The sequence below is a fragment of the Entelurus aequoreus genome, linkage group LG05 (assembly GCF_033978785.1).
Source record: "Entelurus aequoreus isolate RoL-2023_Sb linkage group LG05, RoL_Eaeq_v1.1, whole genome shotgun sequence".
NCBI lineage: Eukaryota > Metazoa > Chordata > Actinopteri > Syngnathiformes > Syngnathidae > Entelurus > Entelurus aequoreus.
The window spans coordinates 70,585,444-70,607,081 of NC_084735.1; the positions used below are offsets into that span (position 1 = coordinate 70,585,444).

At 40.3% G+C, this 21,638-nt stretch overlaps 1 protein-coding gene across 3 annotated transcripts in view; it reads right to left on the bottom strand.

Annotated features, from left to right (window-relative positions):
- Positions 1-6,798, bottom strand: part of rad50 (RAD50 homolog, double strand break repair protein) — a 44,996-nt gene extending 38,198 nt beyond the window's left edge. Inside the window, exons 1-3 of one of the 3 annotated variants that reach the window (XM_062048781.1) lie at positions 6,649-6,766; positions 4,561-4,586; positions 3,417-3,554 (exon numbers count right to left, since the gene is read on the bottom strand). In XM_062048781.1, coding sequence (XP_061904765.1) covers positions 3,417-3,545 — 129 coding nt within the window. In that variant the 5' untranslated portion in view covers positions 3,546-3,554; positions 4,561-4,586; positions 6,649-6,766. Of the gene's footprint in view, positions 1-3,416; positions 3,555-4,560; positions 4,587-6,648 lie in introns of all 3 variants that reach the window. The other 2 variants (XM_062048782.1, XM_062048780.1) reach the window with 2 other exon arrangements.
- Positions 6,799-21,638: the final 14,840 nt, after the last annotated feature.

Here is a 21,638-nt window from a genome sequence, read left to right on the forward strand (position 1 = left end):
CACAGACGTCTTCCCCCCGTGTTTGGCCTTTTAGTGGTATCAACTCAATCATTTCTTCCTGTGGCCCAGCAGAATTTACATACCGGCAGAACAGCGCTATTTGTTCAATATCACCTTTGTCTTTAGATTCATCACAGGCAATTGAGTAGGCAACAGCTAAATTGATGTCTTTAATTTGCTGTCTGGTGATGTCTTCTGCCATTTTTATGGTTCTGTCTTTGACAGTCTTTGCAGAGAGAGCCATATCCTTGATTTTCTGCACAATTTCACTCTTGTTTTTAAAGTCCGTGAATAGATGTTCTGAAATCTTAATGAAAGATTCTTTTAAATATTCTCCATCTGTAAACGGCTTCCCGTGCCTTACTATTTCCTGAGCTGCAACAAAACTAGCATATGTACTTGTATTTGCAGACTTCATTCACTTCTTGAAGTGATTTTTGCTCAAATCAGCCTTCCGTGTCAGTTCAGAAACAGCTTTTTTTCTCTCATCTCCATCCGGATATTTTTGAGCAAATGCTGCGTGTTTATTTTGAAAATGCCTTGCGACATTTGACTTTTTGTTGTTAGCGAGTTTCTTATTGCATATTAAGCACACGGGTAAACCAGTCTCGTCAGCAGTGAAAGCAAATGCATCTGCCCACGTAGCATTGAACGTTCTGTTTTCTTCAGACACTTTTCTTTTCTTTGAATTCTCCATAGTAAGCCTACCTGGGGTCGAAAAGTTGAAGTAACCACACACTGGCAGGTGTCGCACATGGAGGTTGTGACGTGTATCAAGAGCGACAAAAATATGTTAACACATTTTATAAGATCGCCATAATAATCTTAATAGAATTACATTTTGAAAATGAATTATCTAAAATCAAATACATTTTATTTAAATACTCATTAATTATTTTCAACAGCTGTGTTATGGTTTGCAGAGGGAGATGACGGCTCAGACACCAGACCAGAGGGCAGTAATGTTCAATGATTTATTATATATATAGTTTAAAAAAAAAAAAAAAAAAAAATATATATATATATATATATATATATATATGTATATATAGTACAAAAAAAAAAAAAAAATATATATATATATATATATATATATATATATATATATATATATATATATATATATATATATATATATATATATATATATATATATATATATATATATATATAAAATAAACAATATTAATAAACTATAGAATTGTGTGTAACAAAATCCAAGAGTGTGTATGGTGTAAGTCAGACGTGTGACGAGACGCACAGCTTGCCTTACCATGAACACGGGCAGACGCTGGAAGCACAAGGAAAAACAATGAAACGCGGAGCTAGACACGTAGAGAGAGAGAGAGAGCATAAAGCTTGTGTCGGCTTACGGTACAGAAGACTATATCCCGGCGCCGATTGCCGGTGAATGATTGCAGCTGGTGGCTGCTGCAGGAGGAGACGCGCGCGGCGCGTCCCTGGATGTGCGCGGCCGTGGGCGTGTCCCGAGGTTTGACAAGCAGAGCGCAAGGATGAGGGCGCATTCCAATGCGCCCTGGCCGTGACAAGCTGAGCCGCATCAAAGTGATCAAAGAGCTGCATGCGGCTCCGGAGCCGCGGGTTGCCGACCCCTGTGCTAGCAAGTTTCTCACTTTTTTATTTTGCCCCAGACGGCATGTTGTTGGCAGCTAACGTTAGCAAAGTCAGTGTGACACTGCTGCTATCTAGGGGCAGGGGAGGTAGTAATCAATATGATGATGCTATTGCCAAATTGCAATAATATTGATCTATAATCAATTATTTTAACCAGCCTTAGTTTGGATTGATCAGTGATTCTCAAACTGTCATATGTATACCAATGGTACACTGGGTCCATCTAGTGCACGGGTGTCAAACTCATTTTTACTGGGGGCCACGTCGCAATTATGGCTGCTCTCAAAGGGCTACAGCGAATATATATTAAACACATAATAGCCCTGTTACAGAACTTGCAAAGGTAACTGTTTTTGATTATCATATTTTTTACAGATTGATGGAGAACTTGCTTTGAAATCTCAAGTCAAGATGACAAGCCAATAGTTAAGTGTTTATTTTTGATAACCAAAAAAATAAATAAAAATGCTTGGAACATCAGATAATATTAAAGAGTAGAACATATGCAATTGCATGTGCAACATTTTCTGTCAAAATCAAAAGAACATAATTCCACTCTTTTGAAAGCCACATAAATGACGTGGGCCACATAAAATGATTTAGCGGGCCAGAATTAAAAAGATGTGGCTGCCTACATAAATGACATAGCGGAAGACATAAAATGATATGGCGGGCCACCCTAAAATGACACAGAGGGTCAGTATAAATGGTGTGACGGACCACGTTAAATGATGTGGCGGACCACATAAAATGACGTGATGTGTCGCATTAAAATTATGGGACGGTCGACTTAAATTGAAGTAGCAAAAAATTATGTGGTAGGTCACAATAAAATTATATGGCAGACCACATAAATGATGTGGCGGGCTACATTAGAATGATATGGCAGGCCACAATAAATTTATATGACGGGGAAAAATAAAAAGTACTTGCGGGCCACGTTAAATGATGTGGCATTGAGTTTAACACACGTTATGCTAAATAATCACTTGATTACCGGGTTTAATTTTCCTCATTTCAAAAACAGTGTTACTGTTCAAATTGTGTGTAATGTTAGAGTGGACAAAAATAATAAATATACTTGTTAAATAAAACATCTGCCTTGTTTTTAATGAATACTTACGCCTACTATGCTGCTGTATTTTAACATGGGTCATTATGGTGGTACTTGGAGAGGCAAGTATTTTCTGAGGTGGTACTTGGTGAAAAAAGTTTGAGGACCACTGGTACGGATCACAGACTTTGCATGAAAAACACTGCCACAAGATTGCAAGCTTTTAAACTGGAACTGTGCGATATTCTGTGAATGTGTCTATGACAAATGAATCAAGAACCCGATTTACTTGAGTGAGTGACTCGTAAGAACTCGATTCAGTAAAAGAAATGGTGCTTACCATCCCTAGTAGAATCCATAATTACGAAACAACAAACCTTTCCTCGCACACACCACACAAGGGAATTAGCATCTCTGGAAGCGACAAAGCCATACTTTAAATGGCTGCTTTCATAATTTAGGTTGAATTGTGCTTTCCAGTCTCAATATTCTGGGAGGGTCATTTACGCAGCACCCATGAGAAGGCATGTTAACAAAGTTTGTCTTGTTGTGTATTGCCAACTATTTCCCCTTTGGTGTATTTTGTTATTAAAATACAGAAATTACATAGTTTGCAGTCATAAAAATACAATTAAACAGGGTGGGTCTACTGATTTTTCTATTACATCTGAATGTTATTGGTCACAGAGCGGTGATTAGAGACACTTGCTGTAAACAGTTTGTGTACCGTTTTGCCAGCTCCGTTGGGTCCGACAAGGACCGTGAGAGGTGTGACGAAGGCGATCACTTGTTTGTCTTTGTCCTCAATCCCGAAGCTTCGCACCCCGAGGATGCTCATCTTGTCTATTTTGGACATTTTTGCTGCCTGGAAAGAAACAGAACCATTAAATAGGAATCAAAATCGAATTCCTGCAAATGTGGTGGAAACTGCTAAGACCACTAGGAGTTGCTGTAATAAATGCAAAATGTGTACCGTCTCACATTTTGGGACATCTAAACATGACATGTGTTTGAATTTTGAAAGATGGCACCTGATGGCCATAAGACGTAACTGCAGTTTTTGTCCATATAGATAAAAACAGTGTTTATGTATGAGATCTAGGGCTGCCAATTATGGCCAAAATAATAATTAAGATTATTGTTATCAATATTGAAATCATAATAACGCAGTCTTGGGGTGTGAACGTAATATAATCATGTCATTTGTAATGTCTAATAAAAAGGCTATAGATAACAAATTAGTTTTTTAAAATTCTTTAATAATATCAACGTGTCAGCTTTTTGTCATTACATGATGCCTTTATCTCTATATTTACATTTTGATAGAGAGTTTTTTTTAATTATTATTTATTTATTGTTTTAAGTTATGTACATTTATATGTACATGTAGATGCTCTATAGGGACAGATCCATTAAGAGTTTGAGCAGAAACATGTCGTATAGGAATTAACTATACACAATAAAACATTAACAAAATGCTGTGTCAGATAAATAAAAAAAACAAGTAATGTAAAAAAAACAACTTTTGATATCAAAATAAAACACAAAGCACTTTGGCTAATGAGGATGAAGTCTAATAAACAAGCTTTGTTCTTCTCCATCGGCCCCTAATGGTTCAGTTCAACAGTTTGGCCAACAAAAAAAAACCCAGGAGTGACACCTCTCACATCGAATACACAATCTTTACACCCTGCGTTCAATTCGATGAGATGACAAAACATTTGAGCTAGTATTGATGTTATTTGAACAGTGATAAAGTTAGCAGTTAAATAAAGGAGTGAGCATCCCAGTAAACAAACTAAAGACTTTATAAACAAGTTGTGACAACATTTACAACACATCGCCTGCTGCATGTTTCCTCACGTCATTACCTCTCAGTCACAGCAGCTTATGGACGCTGTAGAGAAAATAAAAGCAACATCAAATAATTGTTCTCCTTCGCTGTATACATTTAGTGTGGGGATAAGTGCGTCTGTCTCCAATATTGTTCACACCCGTTGCCATATAACGGCACTGCGCTCTTAAACGCGAGAGAAAAATGACGTTAAACCAAGCGCTTGGCTCTGTTTACTCCGAGGGGAAATATCCGGAGCAAAGTCTGTGTAGTTTGTCCGCCATGATTGTCAAGCCAAACGACGCTAGTGCGCATGTGCCTGACTTCGTGTTGCCTAAAATGCATTAATAAATGACGGTTTTTCTGAAATGAAAAAATTAGACGGGTTAAATTCAAGATCTGTGGGTCTGCCAAAAATCTTTTAAACTGATCGACTCGCACACAGATTTTTTGGACCCGTCGATTGTCTTGTCGCTTGTGATGTGACTCACAAGTCGAGTCCGAATTTCAGAAATGTTATCATTCAAAAATACACCGTAAGTGTGAAACCTCTTTGTTTCTTTGTTTAGCAAGCTTTCTAATCATACCCTCAATCCATCTTCTTTTGCCTATCCCGGGTCGGGTCGCTGGGGCAGCAGCATGAGCAGATAAGCTCCTCCCATGGTCGGAGGCAATCCCATGCCAGCTGGGAAAGAGCTAACATGGGATAGTTCAGGGCACGTCCGACCAGTAGGACCAGGAAGGCATCTGGGGACGCATCCCAAACAAATGCCCGAGACACCTTATCTAGCTCCTCGCGGTGTAAAGAAGCAGCGACTTTATTCCGAGGCCCACCCGGATGACAGAGCTTCACCCTAAATCAAAGGGAGAGCCCTGCCACCCTACGGAGGAAGCTAATTTTAGCCAATTGTATCCGCAAGCTTGTCCTTTCGGTCAAAACCCAAAGCTTGTGACCTTTGGTGAGGATAGGAACATAGATACACCAGTAAATTGAGAGTTTTGCCTTTTGGTTTAGCTCAATCGGCACCACAACTAACTGATGCAGAGTCCGCATCACAGGTGACACCGCATCGATCCGCCTGTCAATCTCAGGATCCGCTCTTCCCTCACACATGAACAAAACCCCAATGTACCTGAACTCCTGTACTTGGGGCGGGATCTCATCAGCATAACAGAGATAATACCAATTATTAAAGTTAAAAGTTAAAGTACTACTTATAGTCACACACACACACTAGGTGTGGTGAAATTACCCTCTGCATTTGACCCATCCCCTTGTTCCACCCCCTGGGAGGTGAGGGGAGCAGTGAGCAGCAGCGGTGGCCGTACTCGGGAATCATTTTAGTGATTTAACCCCCAATTCCAGCCCTTGATGCTGAGTGCCAAGCAGGGAGGTAATGGGTCCCATTTTTATAGTCTTTGGTATGACTCGGCCGGGGTTTGAACTCACGACCTACCGATCTCAGGGCGGACACTCCAGCCACAAGGCCACTGAGAAGAGCAACCAACCTTTTTAAAATGGTGTAAATATTAAGAAAGTTATGACATTTGTAACAAAAAAGTCATACCTAAAATATTGAGCCCCATTGGCTTAGTATTAACACGTTGACCAGAAATTTGTGCATTTTGACTAGTTTTGAAAATCCATACGTTTCTTACTATTTACCACAGGAAAATGATACTTGTATCACTGGAACTGTCTTCACAAGGCCTGTCTGGTATTAATGGTTTCACGTTAATTAAAGAATCTTTAAAATTTGACACACTTAAGAAGTCATTATATGTGGGTTTTATACGAACCACATTCCAGCTAGCATTATTTCTGCCAAAGTGAGGGGTTCAAAATGATAAAACAATAACATGCACAGACAACGACGTCATTATTTTAGTTAGGACGTCAACGCGGACGTTTTATGTACATAGTGTAGTCAATTATTGACTCATTGAACATGAAGGTATACTTCCAATGAAGCTAACATTCCTAACTGCTCCCAACTCGGTAAGCTAGCTAACAACAAATGTATATGTTAGGCTGGCATTAGGCTAGCTACGAACTGCACTTACAAAGTAAGAACAATAACGTCTCTCATTTGTAACTAAATGCATGCCACATGAATTCACGTACCTTTATGGAGTTACTAAATATTATCGTTGCGCACTTGAAGTTTAGACTAATTCTGGTTTTCGCGCTACACGGGGACTGTGACGTCACTACCTGCGACGACTGACCTCACTACTTGCGACGACTCACTTCCGGGTGCTGGAAAGCAGAACAGAGATCGGTTTACTCGTTACTGGGTAAGCAGTGCTCTAGAAACACTATTTCTACGGCTAAACATAAAACATAAATAAATTGGTTATTTATTAATGTGTTCATTACACCTCTCATGATGGAAATATAATAAGCAAAAACCTATATCACCACAGGAGGCCAGTGTTTCTCTTCAGGAAAAAACCCTCTGTTTTCCCATTATTAGAGAGAGTGCAGGCTTGTTATTGAATGGCTTCTATGAGGCTTTTTGTCTTTTTTGTAGACTTTTTTTTTTTTACAATGTGATATGACAGCTTGATGGGGCCCAAAATAATACACTTTTCATGCATTATTATTATGCGGCGTGGCGAAGTTGGTAGAGTGGCCGTGCCAGCAATCGGAGGGTTGCTGGTTACTGGGGTTCAATCCCCACCTTCTACCATCCTAGTCACGTCCGTTGTGTCCTTGGGCAAGACACTTCACCCTTGCTCCTGATGGCTGCTGGTTAGCGCCTTGCATGGCAGCTCCCGCCATCAGTGTGTGTGTGTGTGAATGGGTGAATGTGGAAATACTGTCAAAGCGCTTTGAGTACCTTGAAGGTAGAAAAGCGCTATACAAGTATAACCCATTTATGTTTGCAACTTGCTCGAAGTAACATATTTTTAAAGCAAAAAAATACAACACAATCACCACCGGCTAGCTTATGTTACCATTATTGGTTTAAGAGAATATATATATATATATATATATATATATATATATATATATATATATATATATATATATATATATATATATATATATATATATATATATATATATATATATATATATATATATATATATATATCATATCCATCCATCCATTTTTCTACCGCTTGTCCCTCTCTGGGTTGCGGGGGGTGCTGGATAGTTTTTTAAATTCATAATTACTCATTGTAGTGCACAGTTGTCAAACTCACCCGAAGGCCCAATCTGTCCAGCTACATAATTTAAAGTGGCTGGTCCCATAATTTTAATGTGGCACACCACATAAATATAATGCGGCCCACAACGTCATTTATGTGGTCAGCCAATTCATTTAAATGTGGCCCGCCACATAATTTTATTGTGGACCGCTACTTCAATTTAAGTGGCCTGTTCTATAATTCTATTGTGGCACACCACATAATTCTAATGCGGCCCACCACATGACATTTTCTGTCGCCCGCCATGTCATTTATGTGGCCAGCCACATCTTTTAATGTGGCCTGCCAAATAATTTTATGTGGTCCGCCATATAATTTTATTGTGCGCCGCTACATAATTTTTTTGTGGACTGTTACTTCAAATTAAGTGGCCCATCCCACAATTTAAATGTGGCACAACACAGAATTCTAATGCGGCCCACCACATTAATGTATGTGGCCCTCCACATCAATCTATGTGGCCCTCCACTTCATTTTAAGGTGGCCCGCCATGTGATTTTATGTGGTGCGCCACATAATTTATGTGGCCAGCCACATCTTTTTAATTTGGCCTGACAAGTAATTTAAATCTGGCCCGCCATGTCATCTTATGTGGCCAGCCACATCTTTTTAATTTGTCCCGTCAAATAATTTTAAATTGGCCCGCCATATCATTTTATGTGGTCTGTCACGTCATTTATGTGGCCAGCCACATCTTTCTAATGTTGTTGCCCGTCAAATCATTTTATGTGGTCCCCCATATAGTTTTATTGTATTATCAAAATTTAAAATGTGGCACACCACATAATTCTAAAGCGGCCCACTGCCATATTTGGCGGTGTCTTTTGCCAAGTGACTCAGAGCAACATCAAATCAATTTATGTGGCCCAACACGTCATTTATGTAACCTGTGAAAGGCTGGAAATAATAACACTTTCTGGCTAAAATGATTTGTTCTTTTAATTTTGACAAAACTTTTGTTCAAAAGCAATTGCATTATGATCTACCCTTTGATATTATCTGGGTTTGGAAGCATTTTTATGGTTATCAAAAATAAATACCATATTTTTCGGATTATAAGTCACTCCGGAGTATACGTCGCACCGGCCGAAAATGCACAATAAAGAAGGAAAAAAACATATATACGTCGCACTGGAGTATAAGTTGCATTTTTGGGGGACATTTATTTGATAAAATCCAACACCAAAAATAGACATTTGAAAGGCAATTCAAAATAAATAAAGAATAGTGAACAACAGGCTGAATAAGTGTACGCCATATGACGCACAAATAACCAACTGAGAACGTGCCTGGTATGTTAACGCAACACATCATGGCAAGAGTCATTCAAATAACTATAACATATAGAACATGCTATACGTTTACCAAACAATCTGTCACTCCCGATCGCTAAATCTGAGGAAATCTTCCTCCCCGGTGTCGCCTCTGGTATGTCCTTTCTTTCTGCTGCTCGATTGCCGTTCTCTGCTGCATATTTCACTACGTCCAGCTTGTAATCTGCAGTATATGATTTCCTTTTCTGTGCCATTTTTGTTCAGTCCTTCTCAGTTTTTATAAGTTACCGCCAATGTTGATGTGATCCATTTTAATAGCTACGGCAGTAGCATATAGCAGTTAGCATTCCATGACCCACAATGCACTTCTGCCATGACCCTCCCCCGCCAAATTCTTATTGGTTGACGTGTGAGTGACGATTGCTGACGTGTGTGTGACGATTGCTGCCATTTGCTTTGTCTCTTACGCGAATGAGATAAATAATATTATTTGATATTTTACGGTAATGTGTTAATAATTTCACACATAAGTCGCTCCGGAGTATATGTCGCACCCACGGCCAAACTATGAAAAAAACTGCGATTTATAATCCGAAAAATACGGTACTTAAATATCGTCTTGCCATCTTGACTTACGATATCAAAGTAAGTTATCCATCAATCTGTAAAAAATACAATAATCAAAAGCAGTTTCCTTTGCAAATTCTGTAACAAGGCTATTATATATTTGTTTCCATATATATACTCATTGTTATACAGTGTGTGGCCCTTTGAGGGCAGCTTGTATTACGATGTGGCCCCCAATAAAAATTAGGGATGTCCGATAATGGCTTTTTGCCGATATCCAATATTCCCATATTGTCCAACTCCTAATTACCGATACCGATATCAACCGATACCGATATATACAGTCGTGGAATTAACACATTATTATGCCTAATTTGGGCAACCAGGTATGGTAAATAAGATTAATACAATAAAATAAGATAAATAAATTAAAAACATTTTCTTGAATAAAAAAGAAAGTAAAACAATATAAAAACAGTTACATAGAAACTAGTAATTAATGAAAATGAGTAAAATTAACTGTTAAAGGTTAGTACTATTAGTGGACCAGCAGCACGCACAATCATGTGTGCTTACGGACTGTATCCCTTGCAGACTGTATTGTTATATATTGATATATAATGTAGGAACCAGAATATTAATAACAGAAAGAAACAACCCTTTTTGTGCGAATGAGTGTAAATGGGGGAGGGAGGTTTTTTGGGTTGGTGTACTAATTGTAAGTTTAGCTTGTGTTTTTTATGTTGATTTAATAAAAAAAACCAAAAAAAAAAAACGATACAGACAATAAAAAAATACGATACCGATAATTTTCGATATTACATTTTAAAGCATTTATCGGCCGATAATATCGGCAGGCCGATATTATCGGACATCTCTAATAAAAATGAGTTTGACACTGCTTTTATAGTGAATAAAAACTGCTCATCTGGGGCCGTACTTATCAAGCTTCTTAGAATTACTCCTAAGAAGTCTGCTAAGAGTTGACTTAAGAGTAAATAAATTCTTCGCTGAAAGCTGCACTTAAAAGTTAGTCATCAAGCGTCTTACTCACACTTTCAGCGAAGTGTAGGACTGAATCTTAAGTGTCACACTCAGAGCTGAATTACGACATTACTATGTGCCGTAAACGGAATTTTAGGTGACGTCATTTCTGTGTCCATAGAAATGACCAATCACGGAAGGGAATCCGTTGTCTAAGAATAAAGAAATATCTTGGAAATATTTAAGTGGACAATGGGAGTGTATATTTTGACAATAAACTACAAAATAATACAAAACAAACTAGTTCCCTCCGGCACTCACGCTACCGCTCCCTCTCTTATATCGCCCACACACTCACTGACGTCACTCACCTCACGGCCACACACATACGCTACTGTCATAACATTTTCTTTCCAATTCATTAATTAGGCAACTAATTTGAAACTGGTGTGGGTAGCTCTATATATACTAGCCCACTGCAGACACATGCAGAAATCAACAAGGAATCGAAAAGTATTAAATCTGTGACAAAAATAATATCCGCTCTGTCTAAACGATACCGTTTGATCAGCTGCTCGTCATAAAAAAAAAACAAAACATTGTTCCGTTCCCTGAACGTTCGCGCACGTCTCTCTCGCCTCAGTGCCATCCCCTGCTGGCAACTCCTAACCACTTAAGACACCTCTGAAGGTCTCTTAAATATCGTGGAGAGTAGGAGTGATTCTTAGACTTAAGAACATTGATAAAAAGCTTTTATTCTTAAGTTTGAGAGTAGGACTAAATTTCGCAAATTCTCAGGACTTAAGTGTAAAATGGCACTCTAAGAAGCTTGATAAGTACGGCCCCTGGTGTTTAGGGTGTCACTCACCACTGTAAGGGAGCGCATACACATACTCAAAAGTAGGCCAAGAAAAGCAACTAACAATTTGAATTCATGTTTTCACGATAGAACAAGGGTGCCCAAAGTGGGACCCGGGGGCCAAATTTGGCCTGCCAAATTTAAAATGGTGGTTTTCCAAATTCAATACAAATTCCATATTTTGATGGAATGTGCACAAGGCTACCTAATTGCCATCTATTATATGAGTGGTTTTCCACTCCCTCATATATGTTGGTGTAGGTCTAAACACTTCACTCATGGTTCTGCTGTATGTTTAAAATGCTGTGTTTGGCCCGCGGCACATTTTCACTTTGTCCCTTGGAGGCAAAAAGTTTGGGCACCCCTGTGATTGAACATACATTCAATGATAGCCGACATTAGTAGCAAAACTTTGCAAAAGCGCTGCCATTAACTGACCACACACAAACAAAGCTAATGCTTGTGTGTTACGTGTGGGCGTAGTTTACGTCATATTGTGTTAAAAGCTGAAAGAGGGCGGGATATAACGATGCGTTCCATTTACCTCGGAAGGTGGAAGTCGTAGCTGGGAATGTGTTTGCAAAACTGCTAAAATGCTGCTCTGAGTCACTTGGCAAAAGGCACCGCTTTTTAAAGGCACACACACACTCTGCTCTCATGAAACGTCTCTCAACAGCATATGCCAGATATTTCAAGTTGAATTTTTTTAAGTAATCCATTAATTACTTTCCCCAGTAACTAATTACATGTTTAAAAGAGTAATTATGTTAGTAATTCAATTAAATGTTTGATAAAGTAACGAATAACTAATTATTTTTAATTACTTTTTTAGGTTTATTGGCAAGACTAAAACATTGGCTCTAGTGTGTGAATGTGAGTGTGACTGTTGTCTGTCTGTGTTGGCCCTGCGATGAGGTGGCGACTTGTCCAGGGTGTACCCTGCCTTCCGCCCGAATGCAGCTGAGATAGGCTCCAGCACCCCCCCGCAACCCCAAAGAGACAAGCGGTAGAAAATGGATGGATGGATACTTTTTAAGTGAATGTAAAGTAAATTATATTTACACAGCACTATTTCTCTCTCGAGACTCAACACACTTTAAATTGTAAAACCCATTTTTTATATATTTAAGTTACATTTAAACCAGTGTGGTTGGCACTGGGAGCAGTTGGGTAAAGTGTTTTGCCCAAGAACACAACTGCAGTGACTAGGATGACGGAAGCGAGAATTGAACATGGAACCCTCAAGTTGCTGGCACAGCTGCTCCACCAAATAAAGTAATTCCAGTTCCAGTTCCAGTTACGACGTCGCACATCAAGATGGCTACATCCACCAAAGCTATTAATGCGTTTGCCTTAACTGAATGTAAAAAACTTTTGGACAATTATTTGACTCTTCAAACAGTGGACGCCATTGTTAGCGATGTAGTCCTACGTGAAAAAGGTTAATTTACACTGCAGCGATATTACCATACCTTCAACAAAACATCTTATATGTACATAGGACTTTTAGTGGGACAAAAAACAGTCCGAAGTGATAACGGCTATTACTGAAGCTTGTAGAAACTCGGAAGTTCCAACTTCCCAGTAAAACTGGAACGCATCACAAGGCTTACAACACTTTGGAACGGGGACGGCGTGGCGGAGTTGGGAGAGTGGCCGTTGTGTCCTTGAGCAAGACACTTCACCCTTGCTCCTGATGGGTCGTGGTTATGGCCTTGCATGGCAGCTCCCGCCATCAGTGTGTGAATGTGTGGGCGAATGGGTGAATGTGGAAACTTTGAGTACCTTGAAGGTAGAAAAGCGCTATGTAAGTATAACCCATAACCCATTTTACACTGAATTCTTACACTGTATTCAAACCCTCACAAAATTGTATTTAATGAAATTATCAGTGTAATTTTTCATGCTTCTGTATTCAGCATACCCTGCCAGATCTGGTCCTAATATTTCTTCTGATAAAGAGCCCATATTTGGTGTCCCTGGGGCCAGTCTTGATTGTACTCTGCAATCAAGCCTCCATAAGCCCTGCTGTTTCAGCTCTGGTCATCGGATCGTTCCTCTGCCATGCCTGCTCTGGTTCCCTAGTCTGCAATGACTTATTGACCCTTTTTGTACCTTATTTTTCTCAAACTTATTTTTTCACCTCAACCTTTTGTTGCCGTTGCTTTTTGTTAATCTTTTGGACTTATTTTAATTTTTTTAAATAGTTTTTTCACACTTGTGTGCTCCCTTTGTTAATAAAACTTTTTTGTATTGATTTTTTCCTGAGTCTGCCTTTGGGGTCCAATTACGCTGCCACACCGACTGCTGACAAATTTGATGTAAAAAAAAAAAAAATCAGTTTACAAAATGAAAATGAAAAAAATTCAGTTATTGAGATTTATTTTCTTATTTTCTCATGCCAAAAACTTTTGTAATAAAGACACAAATAAAACCCAATACAATACTTCCAGCGCTGTTGTTTTTAGTTTAGAGTTTTTATCCAATCAGAATGTACGAAATCTGCCTGGGGCCTTAAGAATCAACAATGCAGGCGTCTATGCACTTTAAGGGAACGGGCACATACAGGTGATAGACAGTTGCGATAGCCAATCAGATCACGAGTTGTTGTCAGTAAGGCCTTTCTAGAAGGCCTTACGTTGAACGTGACATTTACGCGTCCTGTGATTGGATACACACCGGGACCGTTAGCGGATGAATTTGAGAACACAAACAGTTGATAGACAGTTGGGATAGCCAATCAGATTACAAGTTGTTGACAGTAGCCTATCCAGGTAGCCTGATGTTAACGAGACTGTGATTGGATACTCACTTGTCATTGTCTAAGTTGCAACTTAGCAGGAAGCAGGAAGTGTTGACCCACAAAGAAGGAGAACAAAACGTTGATTGGGTGGCAGATATATATTTGCAAGGCCATTTTCAAGAAGGATATTTAAAGAAAAACTACATCTTGTGAGACCATGTCGGCGATGAAATGTGGAAATGCCCGCAATTTACACTCGTATCGACGAGGAGTACCACTGGCTTATACGGCGTCCAATGGGTGCTACAAATTCTGAGTTCAAATATTTTATTTCTTTATTTTTTTTGCAATTTTAATTTTGACAGTACCACATAAGATATTTTTTTATTGCTGATGTAGGTTTATTGACTTTTAAATGCGCCAGAAAATAACCCGTTACAATGCCCAGTAGTGCGTAAATGTGTTTCTGTATAGTATTTCTCCAGCAATGGTCATGTGGTGACATCAATTATGGTATTTTGAGAGGTAATCATTGAAGTCGGACATCACTGAAGGCCTAGGTGGGAAATGCATGGCCCGTCACTGATATATACTGTATATATATATATATATATATATATATATATATATATATATATATATATATATATATATATATATATATATATATATATATATATATATATATATATATATATATATATATATATATATATATATATACCGTTATATTTTGGTTGTATCGTTTTTTTCCATATTAAACCTCTTAAAATGTTATCAACAAGGGTTCATTACACGATAAAGGGTTACAGTAAAACTGAACTGCAGTGGAAATAGTTTTAATTAAATACATGAAATAACACAAAGTAATGAGGTTGATATAAAATACAACAACAGTCTTTAGGCTTCAGTAGCAATTTTCACATGTCCACCTGGACCTGTGGTGCTGGTGTTCACCACCTGCCGCAGCTCCCTCTAAAAATGTGTCAACATCACCTCTGTAACCCCGTCTCTCTGTTGTGCACCACATTAAAGCATGCTGCATGCACATGTACCTTCTGCTTTCAGTCCACTGACTCAAAGTCTGTCTGTGTTATCAGACCACTGACTCACGGTGCCGCAATCTGCCTAGCTCATGGCCCTCCTATTTTCAGCCGTCCTGACATGAAAATGTCAACATCATTGATGTCTTGGACCAATGAAGGTACACTGTATTTGTGCTATTGAGTGGATGTTTTGGAGTGTTAAAAGTATTCTACCACATATCCAATGTCAGCCATTATTTTTTAAAATGTATTTGAATAAATAGTTTTAAACTACTGATATACATATGTTTATTGAACATTTTAGGAACACTTATGTTTTTATCCACACACTCTTTAGAACTGTGTTACATGGGAAAATGCACGTTAATGAACATATAACATGTAAATGTGCCAGATGGTAGCCAAAGGCTAATTTCCATCTGCAGTCAGTTGTCCTAAAAACAGTACCGTCATAAGACATAAACAGTACAATAAAATACAGATTCAGATATATAAAAAAAATAAAGACCCATATAAAACAGAAGGTTGCTGGATGATCTCAGCTCAGGAGAGATCAAGAATAAAGTCACCGTAGTAGTTATAGTGCTAAAGTGCTTTAAGTTAAAGTGTTGGTATTATTGCAGATAGCTCTATTGCACAAGTAGTTAGCATTAACAAATGTGTTTACGCATAGAAAATTGCACAAAAAAAGTTTATATAAGTTTTAATCATTACCTGAAAACTGAAAATAATTTTAAAATAAAGCGCCTAAAGGTCATCAATTCTGTTTCCGCTAAGGATGTACTAATATTAATATTTCATAACACATTTATCGTGAACAAAATAATTATAATTATCATTATTATGGGACTATTGTTAAAAAGTGTGCAACAAGTACTTATATACATACTGAAATATTTTGTCCAAGTATTTTTTTTTTTACTAACTAGAATAAATAGTTATACTGTTAGAAAACCCACTATTTTGCATGGTTTGTGTTTCTTATGCTTCAATGATAGTCTTGAGTATTTTATCTGTTTTAATGGCTAAGCTTTTACTGTTTTAAATATTGGTTTGTACTGTCGCTCTTTAGGATTTATTTAATTGAGAAGTGCGTAGCAAATAAAACCTATTATTATTATTGTTTAATATTTCTGACGGATGTTGTACCTAACTTTGTTCAGCGGTCCTTAAACGCACCATAAAACACTTTTGTCTCTTTTCCTCAGAGGAAAGATCGATCACTCTGAGGGGCACAAAGAGAGTTGGTTCATTGTGCACAATTGGATATCTTAGTTGTCCAGACAGCAATGTGTTTATATAAGTTTAGATTGGGTTACAAGTTAAGTTAAAGTACCACTGATAGTCACACACACACTAGGTGTGGTGAAATTACCCTCTACATTTGACAAATCCCCTTGTTCCACCCCCTGGGAGGTGAGGGGAGCAGTGAGTAGCAGCGGTGGCCGCGCTCGGGAATCATTTTGGCGATTTAACCCCCAATTTCAACCCTTGATGCTGAGTGCCAATCAGGGAGGTAATGGGTCCCATTTTTATAGTCTTTGGTATGACTCGGCTGGGGTTTGAACTCACGACCTACCGTCTCAGGGTGGACACTTATGTTGTTTCTTAATCATTAATGACTGTTGTTTTCTCGTTAACATTCAAGCTAGCGAGCTGGCGCCAGTCAGTACGTGAGTTTAACCGTCTGGAGTTTTACTGCGGTTATCATTATTACCCTTTATCGTTACATCCCTAGCTCCAGTTAACGTTTGGTCTCACAAAGACTCTTAATGAGTTCTATTTCAGAGGATTTACTATGAAACACTGTAAAACTAAACATACAGAAATAAATAATGTTATTTATAACTAAGTTGAGATACACAATAATTTATCTGTGACATGCTTTTATTTACAACAAATGAATTAGCTTGAAGCTAATTTACATTGGAAATCCTATATGCGCACGTGATTAGTTAGCATTAGCAATTTTACATGGTGATTTCGAACACCATATACATGTGCAACTAAGTTGTACATTATTAAGCTTATACAGCTGATATATAATAAGCATTAAATACTTTCTAAGGCTTAACAAGCGTTCACTATCTTAATAGGAGTGACTACTATAGCAAATATTCTATGACAGCGTGTTTTAAACAGCAATTGTCGCACTGAAGACTTATAGAATAGAATAGGATAGAAAGTACTTTATTGATCCCTGGGGGAAATTCAGCACCACAGTTCGCTCACAATAGACAATAATAATAATAAATAATATAATATATACAATATATAATATATATAATATATAATATATGAATAATATAAATATATTCTACATATATTCTACTTTTAAGTGCAGTCAAGGAACATATGCATTATAGTCTGATGGCTGTCGGTATGAAGGACCTCCTGTGTCGTTCCGTGTTGCATTTTGGGAGTCTGAGCCTTCCACTGAACGTGCTCATTCTCTCGGCAAGGTCCGAGTGTAGTGGGTGGGAGGTGTTGTCCATAATGGCTAGGAGCTTTGCTAGACTTCTCCTCTCTGACACCACCGCCAGAGAGTCTAGCTCCACTCCCACCACGTTACTGGCCTTCTCTACCAACTTGTCCAGTCTGTTTGCATCCCTCGCTCTCAGTCCGCTGCCCAAGCAGGCCACGGCGTACAAGAAGGCGCCCGCCACCACCGACTCGTAGAACATCTTCATCATCTTTGTACAGACGTTGAAAGATCCTAGCCTCCTGAGGAAGTAGGGGCGGCTCTGTCCCTTCTTTTAGATTGCCTCAGCATGTTTTGACCCATTCAGCTTGTTGTCAATGTGTACTCCGAGGTATTTATAATACTCAACCATGTCCACATCGACCCCCCTGATGGAAACAGGGGTCGCCGGAGTACTCCTCCTCCTTCCCAGGTCCACAACCAGCTCCTTGGTCTTTATCACATTAAGCTGGAGGTGGTTCTTTCCACACCATGTGACTAAGTCCTGTATTCCTCATCATCACCATCCTCAATACACCCCACTATCGCAGAGTCATCAGAAAACTTCTCAAGGTGGCAGGACTCTGAGTGATAGTGGAAATCGGTGGTGTAGATGGTGAAGAGGAAGGGGGAGAGGACTGTGCCCTGCGGGGCCCCGGTGTTGCTGACCAGCCTGTCAGACACACAGTCCTGCAGTCGCACATACTGTGGTCTGTCAGTCAGGTAATCAACAACCCAGGACACAAAGGGGGCCTCCACCTGCATCGTCTCCAACTTCACACCCAGTAGCCCAGGCCGTATGGTATCAAAAGCACCGGAGAAGTCAAAAAACATGACCCTCACACTGCTCGCAGGCTTATCTAGGTGGGTGTGGGCTCGGTTCAGCAGGTAGATGACTGCGTCCTCCACTTCCAGTGGGGGCTGGTAGGCGAATTAGAGTGGGTCCAGGTGGGGCTTGACTGTAGGGCAGAGTTGTTCCAGGACCAACCTCTTCATGGTCTTCATGATATGGGAGGTTAGAGCCACCGGCCTGTAGTCCTTCGACGTGCTGGGTCGCGTGCACTTGGGGATGGGGACCACGCATGAGGTTTTCCACAGTGTGGGGACTTTCTGCAGCCTAAGGCTCATGTTGAAGATGTGCTGGAGCACACAGCTGTGGGGCGCAGGCTTTGAGCACCCTGGGGCTCACACCGTCAGGACCCGCGGCCTTGCCTGTGTGTAACTTATTTAGCTGTGCATTCACCTGTTCTGCGCACAGACACACTGGGGGGTCTCAGGTGGTTGGGGGAGGTAGTAATTGGAGTTGGGGGGCTGTGAGGAGGGGAAGGGGGGATGGATTGGTTCGCTGAAGTTGTCAGGGGGCCGGCTGGCATGTCTCGCGGGGGCAGGAGCTTGTCTGAGCCACTGTGGCAAACCTGTTAAAGAACTTGTTTAGCTCATTGGCCTTCTCTTTGTCTCCGTCCATCCCCCTAACCCCCGACGGTTTGAGGCCGGTGAAGGTTTGCATATCTCTCCAAACCGCCTTCATGTTGTTGTCCTTCAGCTTCCCTTCCAGTTTCCTCCTGTAGTTCTCCTTGGCCTCCCTGAGTTTGGTCTTCAGCAGCCCCTGAACTCTTTTCACCTCCTCCCTGTTACCAGCATTGAATGCCCTCTTCTTCTCATTCAGTAGGGCTTTGATGTCCTTGGTCACCCACGGCTTGTTGTTTGGGTAGCAGGTGACCGTCCTTGATGGGAAATTTGAGTCAACACAGAAGTTGATATAGTCTGTGATGCACTCTGTGAGCCCGTCAATGTCCTCTCCATGAGGCTCCATGAGCACCTGCCAGTCAGTTACCTCAAAACAGCCCTGTAGTGTCTCCTCGACCCCTGCTGACCACCTTCTCACTGTTTTTTTGGTCACTGGCTGTCTTTTGACCAGAGGCACATAACAGGGGTTTAGGTAAACAAGGTTTTGGTCTGACCGGCCCAGCTCTGGTAGTGGTATGGAGCTATACGCATCCTTGATGTTTGTGTACAGCAGGTCCACAATCTTATTTCCTCTAGTGTGGCAGCTGACATACTGAGTGAAGTTGGGTAGTGATTTGTCCATAGTAACATGGCTAAAATCGCCAGAGATGAGGATGAGAGTTTTCGGGTGCTTGGTTTGTAGTCTGGCTATCAAGCTGTGGATGACGTCACTGGCAACTACAGCGTTAGCAGAGGGGGGGATGTATACTGCCATCATCATAACATGCGGAATCTCTCTGGGCAAATAATATGGTCTGAGTCCTACAGCTAACATCTCTATATTCGGGTCACAGTGGCGCTCTTTTATTGTGACATGACCGGGATGACAATATTTATTGTTAATAAACAAAGCAAGCCCCCCTCCTTTCCGCTTGCCGTTGGTTCGGTCCCAGTCAGCGCGCACCGTTTGAAACCTGTTTATACAGACGTTACTATCCGGAACATCATCGTGCAGCCACGTCTCAGTAAAACACATTAGGCTACACTCACGATATTCTTTCTGACAACTCATCCATTTTATTTGCTAGAGACCGCACGTTACCCATGACGACGGAAGGAAGATATGGTCTATATCTCCTTCTCTCCCTCCTCGCTTCAGCCCTCTTCTGTCTCGAGCGTCTCCCTTTCCCTCGACAGCCACGAGAACCTCCATAAGTCATTTTTAGCTCCTCCGGGATCTGGTTAGTTAGCGCCGGGTCCGTTAGCTGAATGCTAATAACTGGTGCCGCTAACAACTGTTCCCTGGTGTAGATGAAAGAGCCTCTCCACTGTTGCCCGTCTGAGCTCTTCAGTAGCGTCCCCACCGTCAGTAGGATGAACAAAACACTTCTAAACTGCATTTTTAGAAGGGCACGACTAGATAAAAAGTAAATAAAGAGTAAATGTAAAAAAAGTATAAAAAAAGTACAAAACGAACAAAGACAAAAGACAAAGACGGAGTGAACTGCAGCAGCGGCCGTCTAGATCGACGCATGCGCACATATCTACTGAAAAAAAGGCATGAGACCAATTAGTATAATTACCGCTTTGAAGTAGTCAGTGTACATACTTTGCTATGCAGTACATTGAATACGAGTCAACATACAGCCATTATTTTGTGAATAGCTGGTAACACACAGGGGTAGCAAGATAATGGTGTCCAAGCATTGTTGGTGGTAGCGTCATGTTCTGCATGAGTGCTGCTGGCACAGGGGTATAGCTGCGGTTCAGTAAGGGGAAAACATGAATCCTAACATTAACTGAGGCATTGGCATGCTACGGCACTGACTTAGTTATATTTGGGGGAAATGTGCTTTATGAGTCTGCAAAAAAGGCTTCAATTGAATGAACAAAACACGCTCAATAGCAGCCAAAAGTTAATTTCAACGTCAAATTCCTTCTAGTACTAAAGAACGAAGCGAGTCACACACCAAACAAAAAAGTAAAGTAGACATATCTGTTTACTCTATTCTCTTCTACTCCTATTCTATTTGGTTTGCTTTTTGGAGCAGATATAAATTAGCCTGCATGGCTGCTTGTGTGTGCGTGTGTGTGTTTGTGTCTAACGTGGTCTTGGTTTGAACTTGGGCGGCTGCACGCCATAGCCTGGCTCTGCGCTGCGGGGAAATGTGGGCGTTGTGTCTGCCAGGCCTCTTACACTTGGCTTGTCTACATGCATTACTCTCTCACAACACACACACTCTCATGACACACACGCCTCGTCATGCATCGTCATAGATGCACACATGCAATATCCTCCCCCCGCCCCCCAACAAAGTTATTGTGTTTACATGACACACTGATTGATTGTCGTACCCTACATTACAACAAATTGTCTACATTCCTGCTGCTGCAGTCTCACAGGATTCTGTTCACTGAGGTGTATTAATGCAACGGTGCAGGACCCGCCCCCCCCCATCACACACACACACACACACACACACACTCTCTTTCTCTTGACACGAGATGGCGCCCTG